This window comes from Anguilla anguilla, chromosome 14, assembly GCF_013347855.1.
Source record: "Anguilla anguilla isolate fAngAng1 chromosome 14, fAngAng1.pri, whole genome shotgun sequence".
NCBI classification, from domain to species: Eukaryota; Metazoa; Chordata; class Actinopteri; order Anguilliformes; family Anguillidae; genus Anguilla; species Anguilla anguilla.
Genome location: NC_049214.1, coordinates 18,896,628 through 18,909,839, shown reverse-complemented (window position 1 = coordinate 18,909,839; position 13,212 = coordinate 18,896,628). Strand labels below are relative to the sequence as shown.

The 13,212-nt window shown below is 39.2% G+C and overlaps 1 protein-coding gene across 1 annotated transcript; it reads right to left on the bottom strand.

Moving 5' to 3' along the window:
• Positions 1-264: 264 nt before the first annotated feature.
• Positions 265-12,907, bottom strand: si:ch211-241b2.5. The gene is made up of 9 exons (XM_035391599.1): positions 9,987-12,907; positions 9,144-9,203; positions 8,283-8,633; positions 7,873-8,145; positions 6,592-6,705; positions 5,472-5,537; positions 4,084-4,128; positions 3,397-3,559; positions 265-2,116 (listed from the first exon to the last, which is right to left on the bottom strand). The coding sequence occupies exons 1-9, from the start codon at positions 10,018-10,020 to the stop codon at positions 1,633-1,635; spliced, it is 1,590 nt and encodes a 529-aa protein (XP_035247490.1). The 5' UTR covers positions 10,021-12,907; the 3' UTR covers positions 265-1,632.
• Between the last annotated feature and the right edge of the window lie 305 nt (positions 12,908-13,212).

Sequence of the window (13,212 nt, the reverse complement as noted above, 5' to 3'; positions counted from 1 at the left end):
CTGAAAGGAGTACTTATCAGCATACTCTATTTTTGGTCACAAAAGGAGAGGTCTGCAAAGCCCAAAGCTCCCCCTCTAGCTCCTTTTCATATTCTGTGTTCTTTAAAAACCCTCGTTTTCACAGTACACAACAAATATTCTACAAAATGAAAATGAAACGTCATTTTCCTCCATATTAACAGCCTTGACATTACTTTTGTTGCCCCAGATGTGAATTATATTTCAGATTCACAGTTGCTACACAACCAAACGTATGCCTGAATGTTCACAATACAGATATACTCAGTTCTTTTAATTTTACACCCAGCGTGTTGTGGTGTCATTTTTGGTCATAAAATCTTATTTGAATAAACTGTCTGCATGAAGTCATCAAGTAACAGTCTTTTCCACGTCTCATTCAGAAGTAGAAAGCACATTTCACTTTAATTTTAAACAATGTAATACCAATATAATGTACACAATTAAGCATCTTCAGAAAAGTAGGACTGTATTAATGTAAGTATATGCCATGTCTGACGAGAACACAAACAGTCTGAAAACAGCAAGCTGTATAAATATAAAAAACAGGTACTATAAAAAGTGGTGCTATATCATGTAATGAACCTAGTAATACAATTTTTGTGACTGTTTCCATTTGTATTCCTTCTCAGGTGTTTGGGGAAAAACAATATTTTAGGTTTATGACACCACACTCCTTATTTGTAATTTGTGAATAAAAAAGTAATGTTTCACATACAGTAGGCATATATTTTTGTGTGTGTATTTGAGTGTGTGTGTGCATACGTGTGTGTCTTTGTGCGTGTGTGTGTGTGTGTGTGTGTACAAAGTGACCGGCAGACACGTGTTTCAGTGTTGAAAGTAGTTTTTCATAATGAAGGGACCAGCCTTCATAAGCCTATCCCTTTGGCAGTATCATCATTCAACTACCCCCGAACACAAGAGCAGGAGCCAAGTTTAGTTGGACATACAGTACCTCAACACCTCAAGTCAACACTACATTCCAAAACTATTCTTTAAACCTATCCCTTAATTTGGAACAGCAAAGCCAAGCACAAATTCTCCTCTGATGTACTTGTTACCAGTTGTCACTTCTTTTCTCTTTGCATTCCACCAGCAAAGCGGTAGTCACTATATCAGCTGGTACAGGCAGACTGTTCAACCAGAAGAGCTGCACTTGTGCAATGAAATAGGGACAACATCTTTACCAACTGCAGCCCTCCCTTCCAGGCTAACACCACAGCCAGCCAATGCCATCTAGTGCTGCAGGTCACTGTTGGCTCTGGCCTGCTCAGGATTTGCTAGAACATGAGGCCATGACCAGTACACAAAAACAATGCTTTGGCCACCCAGCAGCCAAAACAATAAAACATTTGAAGCTCTGGAATACTAGTGGTGTGACAGCAGTATGACTGAAATGGCAGATATCATTTCATAAATCTAAAATAGCCTCCCATATGCTTCCTGTAGGCATTAACTTCCGCCACTCTAAAGAAGCATGGTATAGACAAAAAAAGAGAAAGATTTGACTTTTCTTTCACTTAGACCATTCACATACAGGCTTTTGAGCAGTATCTGTGGGCCGTGAGATTGTGAATTTTGAGATCGTCCATTGTCTCCCTCACCTGTTTGATGTCAGCAGTATTCGTGGCATTCTGCACCCTCTCTAGTAAGCACCAGCACTGTCCCGAAAAACTCCCACAGGTCGGCGCAATGTCCCGGCAGTGCCGTCACCAATACCCTGCAGGCGTGCCGCCTCCTCAGGAATTCTCTGAGTGACTCATCCAGGTCCCTGTTCCCAAATCTGTAACCATCCAGGACAAGCAGTGCTTCCACCGGCCCGCTCAGAATTTCCTGCAGGGCGGACACAGTGAGCTCTCCATCCAGGCCCAGCTGTGACATCACTTCCTGGAACAGGTCACCCGTCGCTCCCTCGCAGGTCACCATGACAACCAGCTGACAGCGCTTGACGCCGAATGGGTCCCACTCAGAATTTTGGGCCCAGCTAGAGGCCAGGGCGAGAGCCACACTGGTTTTCCCACTCTTAGTCTCCCCCTCCAGCAGAAGCGATTCCCCAACATCAGGCAACAGGGCAGTGACCTCCAAAGGCAAGCCATCCCTGGAACACAGAGCACAAAGACCCTCAATCGAAACAGGTGGCGTCGGTGCTTCCTCCAGGACAAAGCGATTTATATAACATACAAAGAAGCTGCCTAGTCCATGGGAGTGAACATAAAACCAGCAAATAAACTAAGGAGCTAGTCTCTGTTTCTAACTTTCCCCTTGATTTAATAAATATCTCATAAGAAGAGTGCTCGCCTTAAGTTAATTCAGTAGCTTTATCCCCTTGTGTCAGTGTCATATTCGCTATCTCTGCTTTTCACCAACTGACCCGGATTATTCAGAAAAAATGTCTTTATGCTAAAGTTTCATGGATCAAATTATTTGTAATAAAGAAGCCCCACGCCAGTAACACGTTACCGTTAATATCTGAAGTCTCCCACATGGCGTAAATGGATGTATTATCCACATAGAGCAACTTCATAATTACTGGCTTCATAGTGCATGAAAGACATTCTTGAGTCTTGTGACATAACAATTTGAGGGGTGGTCAGACTGAATTTATGAGTATTTTTTCTGCTGCAAGCTCAGTCAAGGGCCTTTATTATTATTATTGTCTATCCAAAACAAAAAACAGAATTTTTCAATAAAACAAATAAATCCATATTGGTTGAACTGAGTAACAATTAACATTAACATAGGGCACATGACAATTGCTGTATTGTTTTCAAGCAAAACTGAAAATGTAAAAATCCACAGAGTTCTGTAATCTAAAGACCCCCAATACCAAGGCAAACCCCGGTCCGTCACAGCATCCATAAAGCTTCCTATGGAAGCTTACCTCCAGATCAATGGTGTTATTTGCTATGGCAGTGCCCTACTCCAGAAATGAATAATACTAGGAGAGGTAGGTCTTATTTTTGAGATTGCTGGTTGAGATTGCTTTTCATCATTAAGGATGATGCAATATAAACACATTTAATTCACCATACCATATTGATGTCTTTCAAACTTGTATTTGACATCAAAAAATAAGTATTTAAATTCCTTACATCAGACTGACCTTGTATTAAAAATGAATTTAGTTACTAAATACTACCGCTCAAGCTCCCCTCACACTGGAAAAGTAAAAAGGTGAATATTAATTTGTGTGGCATAATTGTTTTTGAAAATAAGATTATCTGGTCATCTTACTGGAAAATGATTATAAACACTACTGAAGAATTACTGAACAGGAAAATAAGTCTCATTTCATTGTGACAGAGCAATGGAACAATCTGCAGTAGTAGGCGTGGTACGTGTGGTAACGCTTCCTTTAGTTTTTTGTATTGCACCCACCTGCTGCAGAGGTGCTGTGGTAACACCTTGCTACAGAAGCGAACGCGTTGCTCTGACGCCTCCAGATCTGATGTGAGACCCACGTATCTGCTTCTCAGAACCGTCCTCAGGTTCTCCACTCTTTTTTCTGGAAACCCAAGCAAGGGTGAACAATGTTTGAGTCATACGCTGTGAAAAAGTGATCAAATGTCAAACATATCCCCAAATAAGTTGGTTTAAGCAATCTGAATTGCAAGCGACGAAGAAAAAGTGCAAGCACTGCAACAATCACAAGGCAACTATCAGCTTAATACTTCTCTTTTCGAGCTGTCAATTGACAGCATTACAAAAAAAAAAACTGTTATACAAGCCGTGTAGCAAATATATGATGAACACCAACATGACTATCATGATTAAGCAGCACAATCATCACACATTAAACGATGTGTAGCCTAGTCAGGTTCCATCAAGAGAACAAAATATTTCTGCTTCAGCACTTCCTTGTGTATGTGGTCAGTGAAGTATGTATCTCAGCATAACACATAAACCAAACAGTCACATGCTGCGCATTAAACAGTTTTCACAACATCAGCAAGCAAATCACGTCTGCCCTTAGAGGGAGGGCTCAGCAAATTCATGAAATATCCCATGTGCATTTGAAAAGAGAATTGAGGACTGAAAACAACATTTATTTCTTGTTCAGCACACCTTCAACTTCGGTCTGGACTTCAATGGTGGTGTCCGGGGGAAGATCTATTTGAAAAAGAATTGAAGCATGTCTATTAAATGGAAGCAATGCAGGTAATGACACAAAACAAACTTTTAATCAAGTTGAACATACAGTAACAGGGATAACCTAAATCTGGCCTCAGAGAAACAGCCCTGCCTATTACATGGAGAAAGGAGAAAGTGCAGCGCCAAGAAACTGGCACCATGACATTCCCCAAACACCCGGGCATTGAAGAAGATACTCCACCAAATTTTTCAGCTGGCATGGAAAGGTAGGCTCTTAAACTGGTGAGATCATCTGATTTTTCTAATCTCATTTGAGAGAAGAATCATAATCCCAAATTTTCACAGTTGCCAAATCGGCCAAATGTCTCATGTTCCATAAGTAACAATGTGCCTTTGCATTTCACAAACAAAAATGTAGTGAAATATAATAACAAAAAATAGACAAGATTAGACATCACATTTCAACCCCAGTTACTTAAAGTGCTTTGATAATCCATCCATCCATTATCTATACCTGCTTATACTGTGCAGGATCATGGGGGCTGCTGGAGCCTATCCCAGCATGCATTGGGCAAGAGGCAGCAATACACCCTGGAAAGGCTGCCAATCTATTGCAGGGCACACACCATTCACTCACACACTAATACCTATGGGAAATTTAGAGTCTCCAATTAGCCAACCTGCATGTCTTTAGACTGTGGGAGGAAACCGAAGTACCCGGAGGAAACCCACGCAGACACAGGGAGAACATGCAAACTCCACACATAAAGGCTCAGGCTGGATTCAAACCAAGGTTGTGCTACCCAATGTACCACCGTGCAGACCTCAGGATGAAAATGGACACTCATTTCTTGACACCGCTGATTTCTTCTCTCTCTCTAGCCATTCATATTAAGAATATCACCAAAATAACATCACCAAAATCAGGAGCTTTCTGTCCTTACAGGCTACTGAAAAAAATGACTCATGTATTTTCTACTTCTAGATGAGATGACTGCAACATTTTACACACTAACCCTACAAAACTCGGCTGCTAGAATCCTGACTGGAACAAGGAAACATCACTACACTGGTTATTCATAAACTGCCAGGCTGAATTTGAAGTCCTTCAGCTTCAGATTGGCTATAATGCATAAGGCTGTAAAATGCACTTTAGGCTGAAATGAACTTGAATCAACCTTTGAGTTACAAGCCCAGTTTCCTATCCATTATGTTACACCCCACACTGCTATGATGAGACTGACGTACTATACAACTGGCAAAGCAGGGTATGACTTCAGTTACTGCACTGACCTTACCAGATTAGCATACCTTTACTCACAAATCAGCCAAGTGATAAATCTGAAAATAAAAAAACTCACATGCGGGAGTGTAATCCCCAGGGAGTAGGCAGTCTCTGGTCCTAGACATGATGTGCTGCTTAAAACCTGTAAATGGTACAGGTAGATATATTTCAATTGAATTTGTACATACAGGCACTCCACAGCAAATACAGGCATTCATCATTATACTGTGCGAATGATAATTACATAAATTAATATTAAAAGGTTTCTTTGCAAGGCCACGGCTTATAATTAGGCAAGTACAATCATACAATTTGTTTTTGAAAAACAAAAACAATGTTTCTGCAGACATTATTACAGTGTTCGGACATGACATAATGCATTATGTCATGTATATAGCAGCATAATGTGGGCTTTGTGGCATATAGTATTGTGTATAGTAAAGTGTTAACAAATTTACTTCTTTTGTGAAAGAACAGATAACATAGTATCTTACATTGTTTCCACCCACACAGTTCTTTTTTGGGAGAATCCTGCTCTCACTCTCTTAAACTAAAAACAATAACGATATGGTATTTACATGTGATTATAGTCTTATATCCTGTTTTGGAATTTTATTTCAGTTGGCACATTTCCAAATTCCATGGTCACTTTTCTTTTGTTCAATTCTGTTTTTTATTTATTTATTTATTTATTTATTTATTTATTTGTTTGTTTATTTATTTATTTTTAAAAGCCATCATAATTTTTAGGAGTACATCCAAATTCCAAAACCAGGCACATTATCTGGTGGTTTTGAGGACTGCAGCATGCAGGGACTTTCTAGCAGAGGTCAGAGACCATTGGAAAAGTGCACACTCATGTCTAGGCCAATGTCACATGAGCATCGCAGTACATGAAAATCCCGAAAAAGTCCCACTTCCTTTAGAGCTCTCCTGTGCTTGGGGAGGAGTAGCCACCTGAGGGCTTCAGACTTCCCCTTAGCATAAAACCAGTCAGCCTTCTATTCTTGTGAAAAGGAAGGGCAATGTTTGGCAACTGAGCATGGTAAAACTATTATAAAAAGAAATCAGCTACCGAAATGGCCATTGTAAATGAGAAATTGGATCACTTCAAAGTCATAGATAATCCTTTAACTGGTAGAAAAAGAAAAGCAATCACACAAACCTCTGAGCCTGGAGCAGGAAAGGGAACTTACCTTTACACTTGAAGTATGCCACAACAGCTGCACATACTGTGATGAACCCAAGAATCAATCTAAGCATCAAGGGGAACTTAGAGCTTTTCTCCGTCATCTTCTTAGGTATTTCATCTGTCAAGCAAAGATGGAAGAGAACAAATTCACACATGACTGAACGGTGATCCTGCTCCTCTAGGATCATGCCCTCGGACAAATGAATGAAGGAATGAATACACCACATTATATGAAATACACACTCCTGAGCATGAATTGCTTCCCTAAGTGGTTACATAACAATAATCCTCACAACTTCTAAACCTCAATAGTCAATGCACATACATTTGTTTTTACATTGGCTGTGTGCATTGAATGAATTCATCTGTAAACCTTTCATAGTTCAGTACTTATCCTTAAAGTGTACAATTGTACAAACAGCTTGTGCAATGTTTGATGTAATCAGAGTGGAACTTCACTCATGATTTAGCAGAATATAAATTCAGGATATAGATACACTACTGGAAACAACCTAGTGTCACAATGAATATTCCTGACTTCTCCAATCATTGAGATGTGAACTGATGGACAGATAATTCATGCATGCAATAAAACACACTCTCAGACACATAAACATATATGGTATGTATGTGTATACATGTATGTGTATACTTACATATAAACACACACACACACACACACACACACACACACGCACACGCACATGCACACGCACACAAGGTTTATAAAACAGTGATAAAAACACAATACTATTTATTTACTCATTTGGACCCATCAAGAAAGCATGTATCTTAGTTTTGGTCAAATAAGGCGATGTTTATGCTTTTTATGCTTGAAAACATTACTAACATGGTAACACATGAAAACCAATTTCTCAGCATTCTACAGAATTGAATGTCTTTAAGATCAACTTTCATTGGAAAAACTGAACTGAGGGTATAAGAAAACTAGGAGACTTGTGGGGAAAATATATAAGATCTCTTTAGATAGTACAAACTAAAGCATAAGGGGAGAGCCCCAAGGCTTTGACTAAACCAAGGGAAAATACTTAAACAGCACCTATCATGAGGTGGAAAAGCGACCAGGCTATTGTGGAAATCACCTGTTCTAGAACACACTGCCTTGTGGTGTACCATAACAAATAAACATAGTACCAGTACATCATACATAGTACATCATAGTGGCTATATGTCATCATATTTTGATATGATTTGTGTGTGTGTGTGTGTGTGTGTGTGTGTGTGTGTGTGTCACAAAAAGAAAATAAGTTAAAAAAAGTACTACCTGGAATATGGAATAGAACGGATCGGTCCATAAGCCCTTCCCCCACAAAGGTACACATGTAGGTGTTGTTGGAGCTTTTGACAGTTATTGTGCTGGTTATGTGGAACAGATCGTTGACGGTTGTGGCCACTGTGATGTTAGATTCCTTGGTTATGTTCCAGCCTGACAAGTCTGTCCAGACAACACTGGCCAGTGGATAGCCCTGGGAGTCACAGGAGAGCTCCACCCCTCTTTCATTCATCTTGATGCTTTTATTGATCGATTTGTAGGGAGCTAGAACAGATATGAATAGTATACATGAAAACACACAGATTAAACCTGTTGATTCATTGGTTCATTGGTCATAACTAGAAACAATGGAATGACATGTAATGCGGTTTTCGCATCTCAAAGAGAAACCAATAACAGACCTCTTACTGTAAGAGCAGTCTGTTTATAGTCGGCTCCCCCCATCTCCATCAAACATTGGTAAGTTCCGGAATCGGTTATCCTCAGATTGGAGATCTGCAGCACAGCCCGTCCATCCTTAAGCTCCTCCTTCATCAGCCGCACACGACTCCTGTACTGGGGGTCCGGGACCCTCAGGTCCTCCAGCCCGTTCTGCAGCCTGTACACCTCCACGGTAGGCTGAGGGTGGACACGGCTCCAGAACACAGACAGGCTCTGCTCAGTGTCTCCTGGTGGGAACGTGCACTCCATCGTAACATTGCCACCAAACTCAGCCTGCTGGGAGGGATGGGTCACCTCCACAGTGAATAGGGCTGAAGAGGACAACAAGGTGCGAACAACACAGAGAAAATGTTGGTGAATGCTAACCAGCCCTAGAATTCATTTTAAAGATAGATGGTGACATGAACAACAGTAAGTTAGGGACGTCACATACAATTACACGGCACGAAACTGCATTTCTACAGTAAAATGTTTGTAGAAATGTACATAATTTCACTGATTTTCTTTTTCTTCAAAACACTGTCAAAGTCACATAGAACAAGGGTAAAAACACATTATTCAATGTCATGCCATGACACAACAGGATTTATACAGTTAAATAACAGGATTTATACAGTTTTTTCCCCTTCCTTTTTTCATTGACAACACTGCTGCCATTTTTATGGGGTAGTTTTTTACAGTGTAGGTAAGTGACTTAGTTCTCTAAGTCACTTGCTACTATGTTTTGTAAGTCAGTATAGTCATTCAATGTTTGATAAAATGACAAATTGTAATAAGTAAAGACATTTTGATCAAAACACATAAACACAACAACAAAATACCTGAGACTCTTGCCCACAATACAACTTGCAAAATCAGAAAAAGGGCTCTTTCCATTTCACCTGGAGAAGAACTGAAAATCATCAAATCACCAAACAATTTTCTTGAAATTGAGTCAAATGTAAGACAAAAATCAAGAAAAAGGAATTAAATATGACCAACATCAAATACTCTGTCACAGAGAGTCATGTTAATTTTGTTCACAAGTTTAACTGTTTAACAAGTTTCAAGGTAATATGTAAACACCAAAGAACCACTAAAGATGATAAACAAAATAATATGATATAAATTCCTTTCAAGCTTTTTTCTTTTAAAAAGTGATTTTAAGTAAGGCTTTAGTATCAGTTTAGTATTTAGTTTCATGTTTAACACACACACAAAAATGTCAAATGAGACCTGGGGTTGGCTGGACTATTCAATCAAATGCAGTCTCCCACGTCCCGAGCCAATGTTTCATGTATCACACAGTACGTAACTTAAAGGAATATAACTGTCATCCTGCAAACACATCCGATGCACTTATCAAAAGTTCGTGTTTCCATAATGTGCCACCAACGGAAGATTTTTTGAAACGGGACAGCAACTGCTCTGCTTTGACCATTGGTAGCTATCACAAATTGTTTTCCATTATTAATATAATGCCAGTTTTTATACTCAGTAAATCATTAAAACAACCATTGAATGCAGTTTTACAGACGTAGCCTCATCAACCCGAACACGTAGCCAATTTCGTAAAGTTTGTGAAGCTTTTGTGACTCTTTTAAGAAACTTAATTTGCTTTGCACTTTCATTTTGTTAATACCGCGCATCAAAAAATATAATCTGAAGAAATCTGTTTACTGTACCTTCTCCGCTGTCAGTTCTCTCTTGTGCGGGCATTCAGTAACTTCCAATGTGCTTCTATCAAAACAGTATAAGCTACTTCCTTTTTGTGGACCCACCCCTTTCTGGAAGCAATCGAAGCTGTTTCGAAGCGTGTACCGCAACGTGAATATGGGAGGCACGATTGTATCGAAAATAAATTAATTGCATGGACATTCTACAAATAAATTAGATTCACAGCATGGATGTGTGGTCGAAAATCTGCAGGTCCTGCATGATGCTATCGAGTCAATATGGATCAAAATCCCTAAGGAATGTTTCCAGCACCTTGTTGAATCCATGCCATGCAGAATTCGGGGTGTTCCGGAGGCAAAGGAGGGTATTTAGAAAAGTGTACCTCATTAAGTGGACGGCAAGTGTATATTTTATGGGTGAATATGTTGTTAAAATGTTCGAATTGAAGGGGAAAATATGAGTGTGTGGCGTCATAGACACTCAGCTCACCCGGGCTGGTGAGTGGTCAGGAGCTGGTGGTTGGCCATTTCAAAGGCAGTGCTGAGGTCCAGGAAGATCAGTACAGATAACAGGTTAACAACTTTGTTCATTTAGAAAAGTATACTGCAACATAAATAAATGATTAAAAATCTAAACTGAAAATGATTCTTATTTGAGTCCTGGAGTCTTATCACACATTTTAAGCATAGAATAAATAAGAGAAAATTCAGCTTAGATATTAATATCGTTTTTCATCTATTTTAGCTCTCTGTATGATGAAAAAAATGCTATGGTGAATCATACTAAAACTGAATGAAGGGATGAGAAACAAAAGACTCATTTTGTTCAGCTATGTCAGTTGTACTGCAGTAAATTCCATTTAAATACTGAAAAATACAGTTTAGGTAAAAAGAGCTTTCCATTTTAAGCATTGAAAAGAAACAACATCATTTGAATATCCAAAAAGAGAAGATAACATGGCTGAAAAAATGTATCTTGTACATGTACACTACCGATAAAGGCTCAACTATTCAGCTTCAGCAAGGCTTTTGTCATGCTCAGGGCAGTTTTCAGTTTTCAGTATGAATTAGAGTCTGTTTACGGACCTCAAGTGAACTGAATCTAAGTATATGTTATTTTCACTTAAATTAACTATATAATTACAAGACACTGCTCAAATTCAGTCTATCACATCACTTTCAAGTGAATAAGTGTTGAATGAGGTGTGCTTTGTTAGGGTTGGAGTGAAAACCTACAGGACGGTAGATCTCTAGGAACAGGGTTGGTTGCCACTGCTGTAATTACATTACTGGCTCAACATACAAGGAAGTGTCACATCAATCAGTCCCTAGAGTGTACTGACAGTAACAAGGAAGTCAGCAAGCTTTTACAGTAACTAGATAAATTATGAGTCAATAAGTAAATTTAGACCTTGGAGTCAACATTCTCAGAGAAAGCTTTTAAAGACGGGGGAGAAACATACGGAAACCCTGCATTCCGAGTTCTGAAAAACCACGTATAATACTCTATACAAAGAAAAACAGGTGGAGTAGAATTAGGCCAGTATCCACTATGATTTACATACAGATGAGGGCACTGTCTCAGTACTGCACTAGCATGTACTAAGAGCATGTAACATCCAGACAACACAATAGGAACAACAACCATTACAACCAACCTAATTTTCACACACACACTCAAAATAAACTACATCAGAACTACGAGAAAACACACCAGAGCACAAAACTAATCAAAGTGCCATTGATCCCTAAAAAGAGAATAGACTGAAACAATGGATACAATGTAAATGCTATATTAAAAGGTTGTGTAAGTTGCTCTGGATAAGAGTGGCTGCTAAATGTCTGTAAGGTAATGTAATGTGACTAACTATTAAGAGTCAATCGGGACCAATAAAGCCGTTGTGTGAGCCGAGCTGACTGCTATTGCCCTGCCCCTGCATGTGAATGCTCTGCTTTGCTGTTCTATGCTGTTCTGGGGCACTATCAGTCCACTATCAATCTCTCTCATGGTTTCACATCTTGTAGATATGGTGTCTTAGCATAGATTCACAATCTTTAGGCACAAATATAGTGCTTAGCCTTCGCCCACTCTGTTTTCCACCCTGAGTCTGCTGCGCTTTCCCATGCCCTGAGTTTGCTGACTAGCCGGGTTTCTCCTGAGATTTCTACCCACCGGAGAATTTCTTCTTGCCATCGTAGGAGTGTTTTTCTTCCCATTGCAGTCTTTTTAAAAAAAATTTTTAATCTCACTGGTTTTGGGCCGAGTTTTTGTTTGCTCTATAAAGCGTCTATGAGAGAGTGTCTGTGTTCTGCCATTTTTTCTTACACCAGGCTATATTTCTTATTAAATTTATTTTAATCTGAGTTTAAATTTGATTCTGAAATGATACATTAACACAGTGCGCTTATATATTTGCGTATACATGTAAGAAACTGTTGAATGAATGAGTCTCAGCACTTGACATTGTCATGTGTTTTTGAACAGATACCTCCAGCACAGTTCCACTGCCATGCTTTCATAAATATTAATAGTATTTATATTTATTATATAATGGAAATAGCATCAAATACAATTTTCACATGTATTTTACTATTGATTGTAGATTTGAGCACCTGAATTGTTACAATTTTCTTCTCTTCAATGTTGAAGTTGTTGATGGTAACAAAGATTGACGGTTGCATTGCACTAGCTAGGTGCCCAGGGCTCAGGTCATTTCATAGGAACTGGATAGCTTGAGGTTGTTTGACTTGTAGTGAAAAATATCCCCATAGACTGAAAAAAATCACCTGCTTAGTCCCATTGGTAGAAGCAGCAAACTTCCCACGCTGCAGTTCTACTGCCGAAATCCTTCTTACTAAAAGTAGGTTGCACCGCAATCTGATTAGTCATAGGGGGTACAGATCCACAACATGTGGTTCCCCACATGTACAGCTCTGGGAATAAATGTGAAGCAAGTAAGATATATCTATGATTACACAGCCAGGAAATTCTGTCTTTTCAAAACCAATGATGATGCACTTTCATTGTTTCATTTAGGTCAAGGAAGTGAGAAACATTTCCTGTCCAGTAAGTGGCAGCTGTATTTCCCTTCTGAATACGTGCCTTAAATCCTGTACATTTGACCTCAGAATAGTTTTTTATGACTACAACTTTCATAGCCTTTCTGTGTTTCAATAGTTACTCTAAACGACTACAGCTTCAAATACCAGGTGTATTGAATTTAAAAAAGAAAAG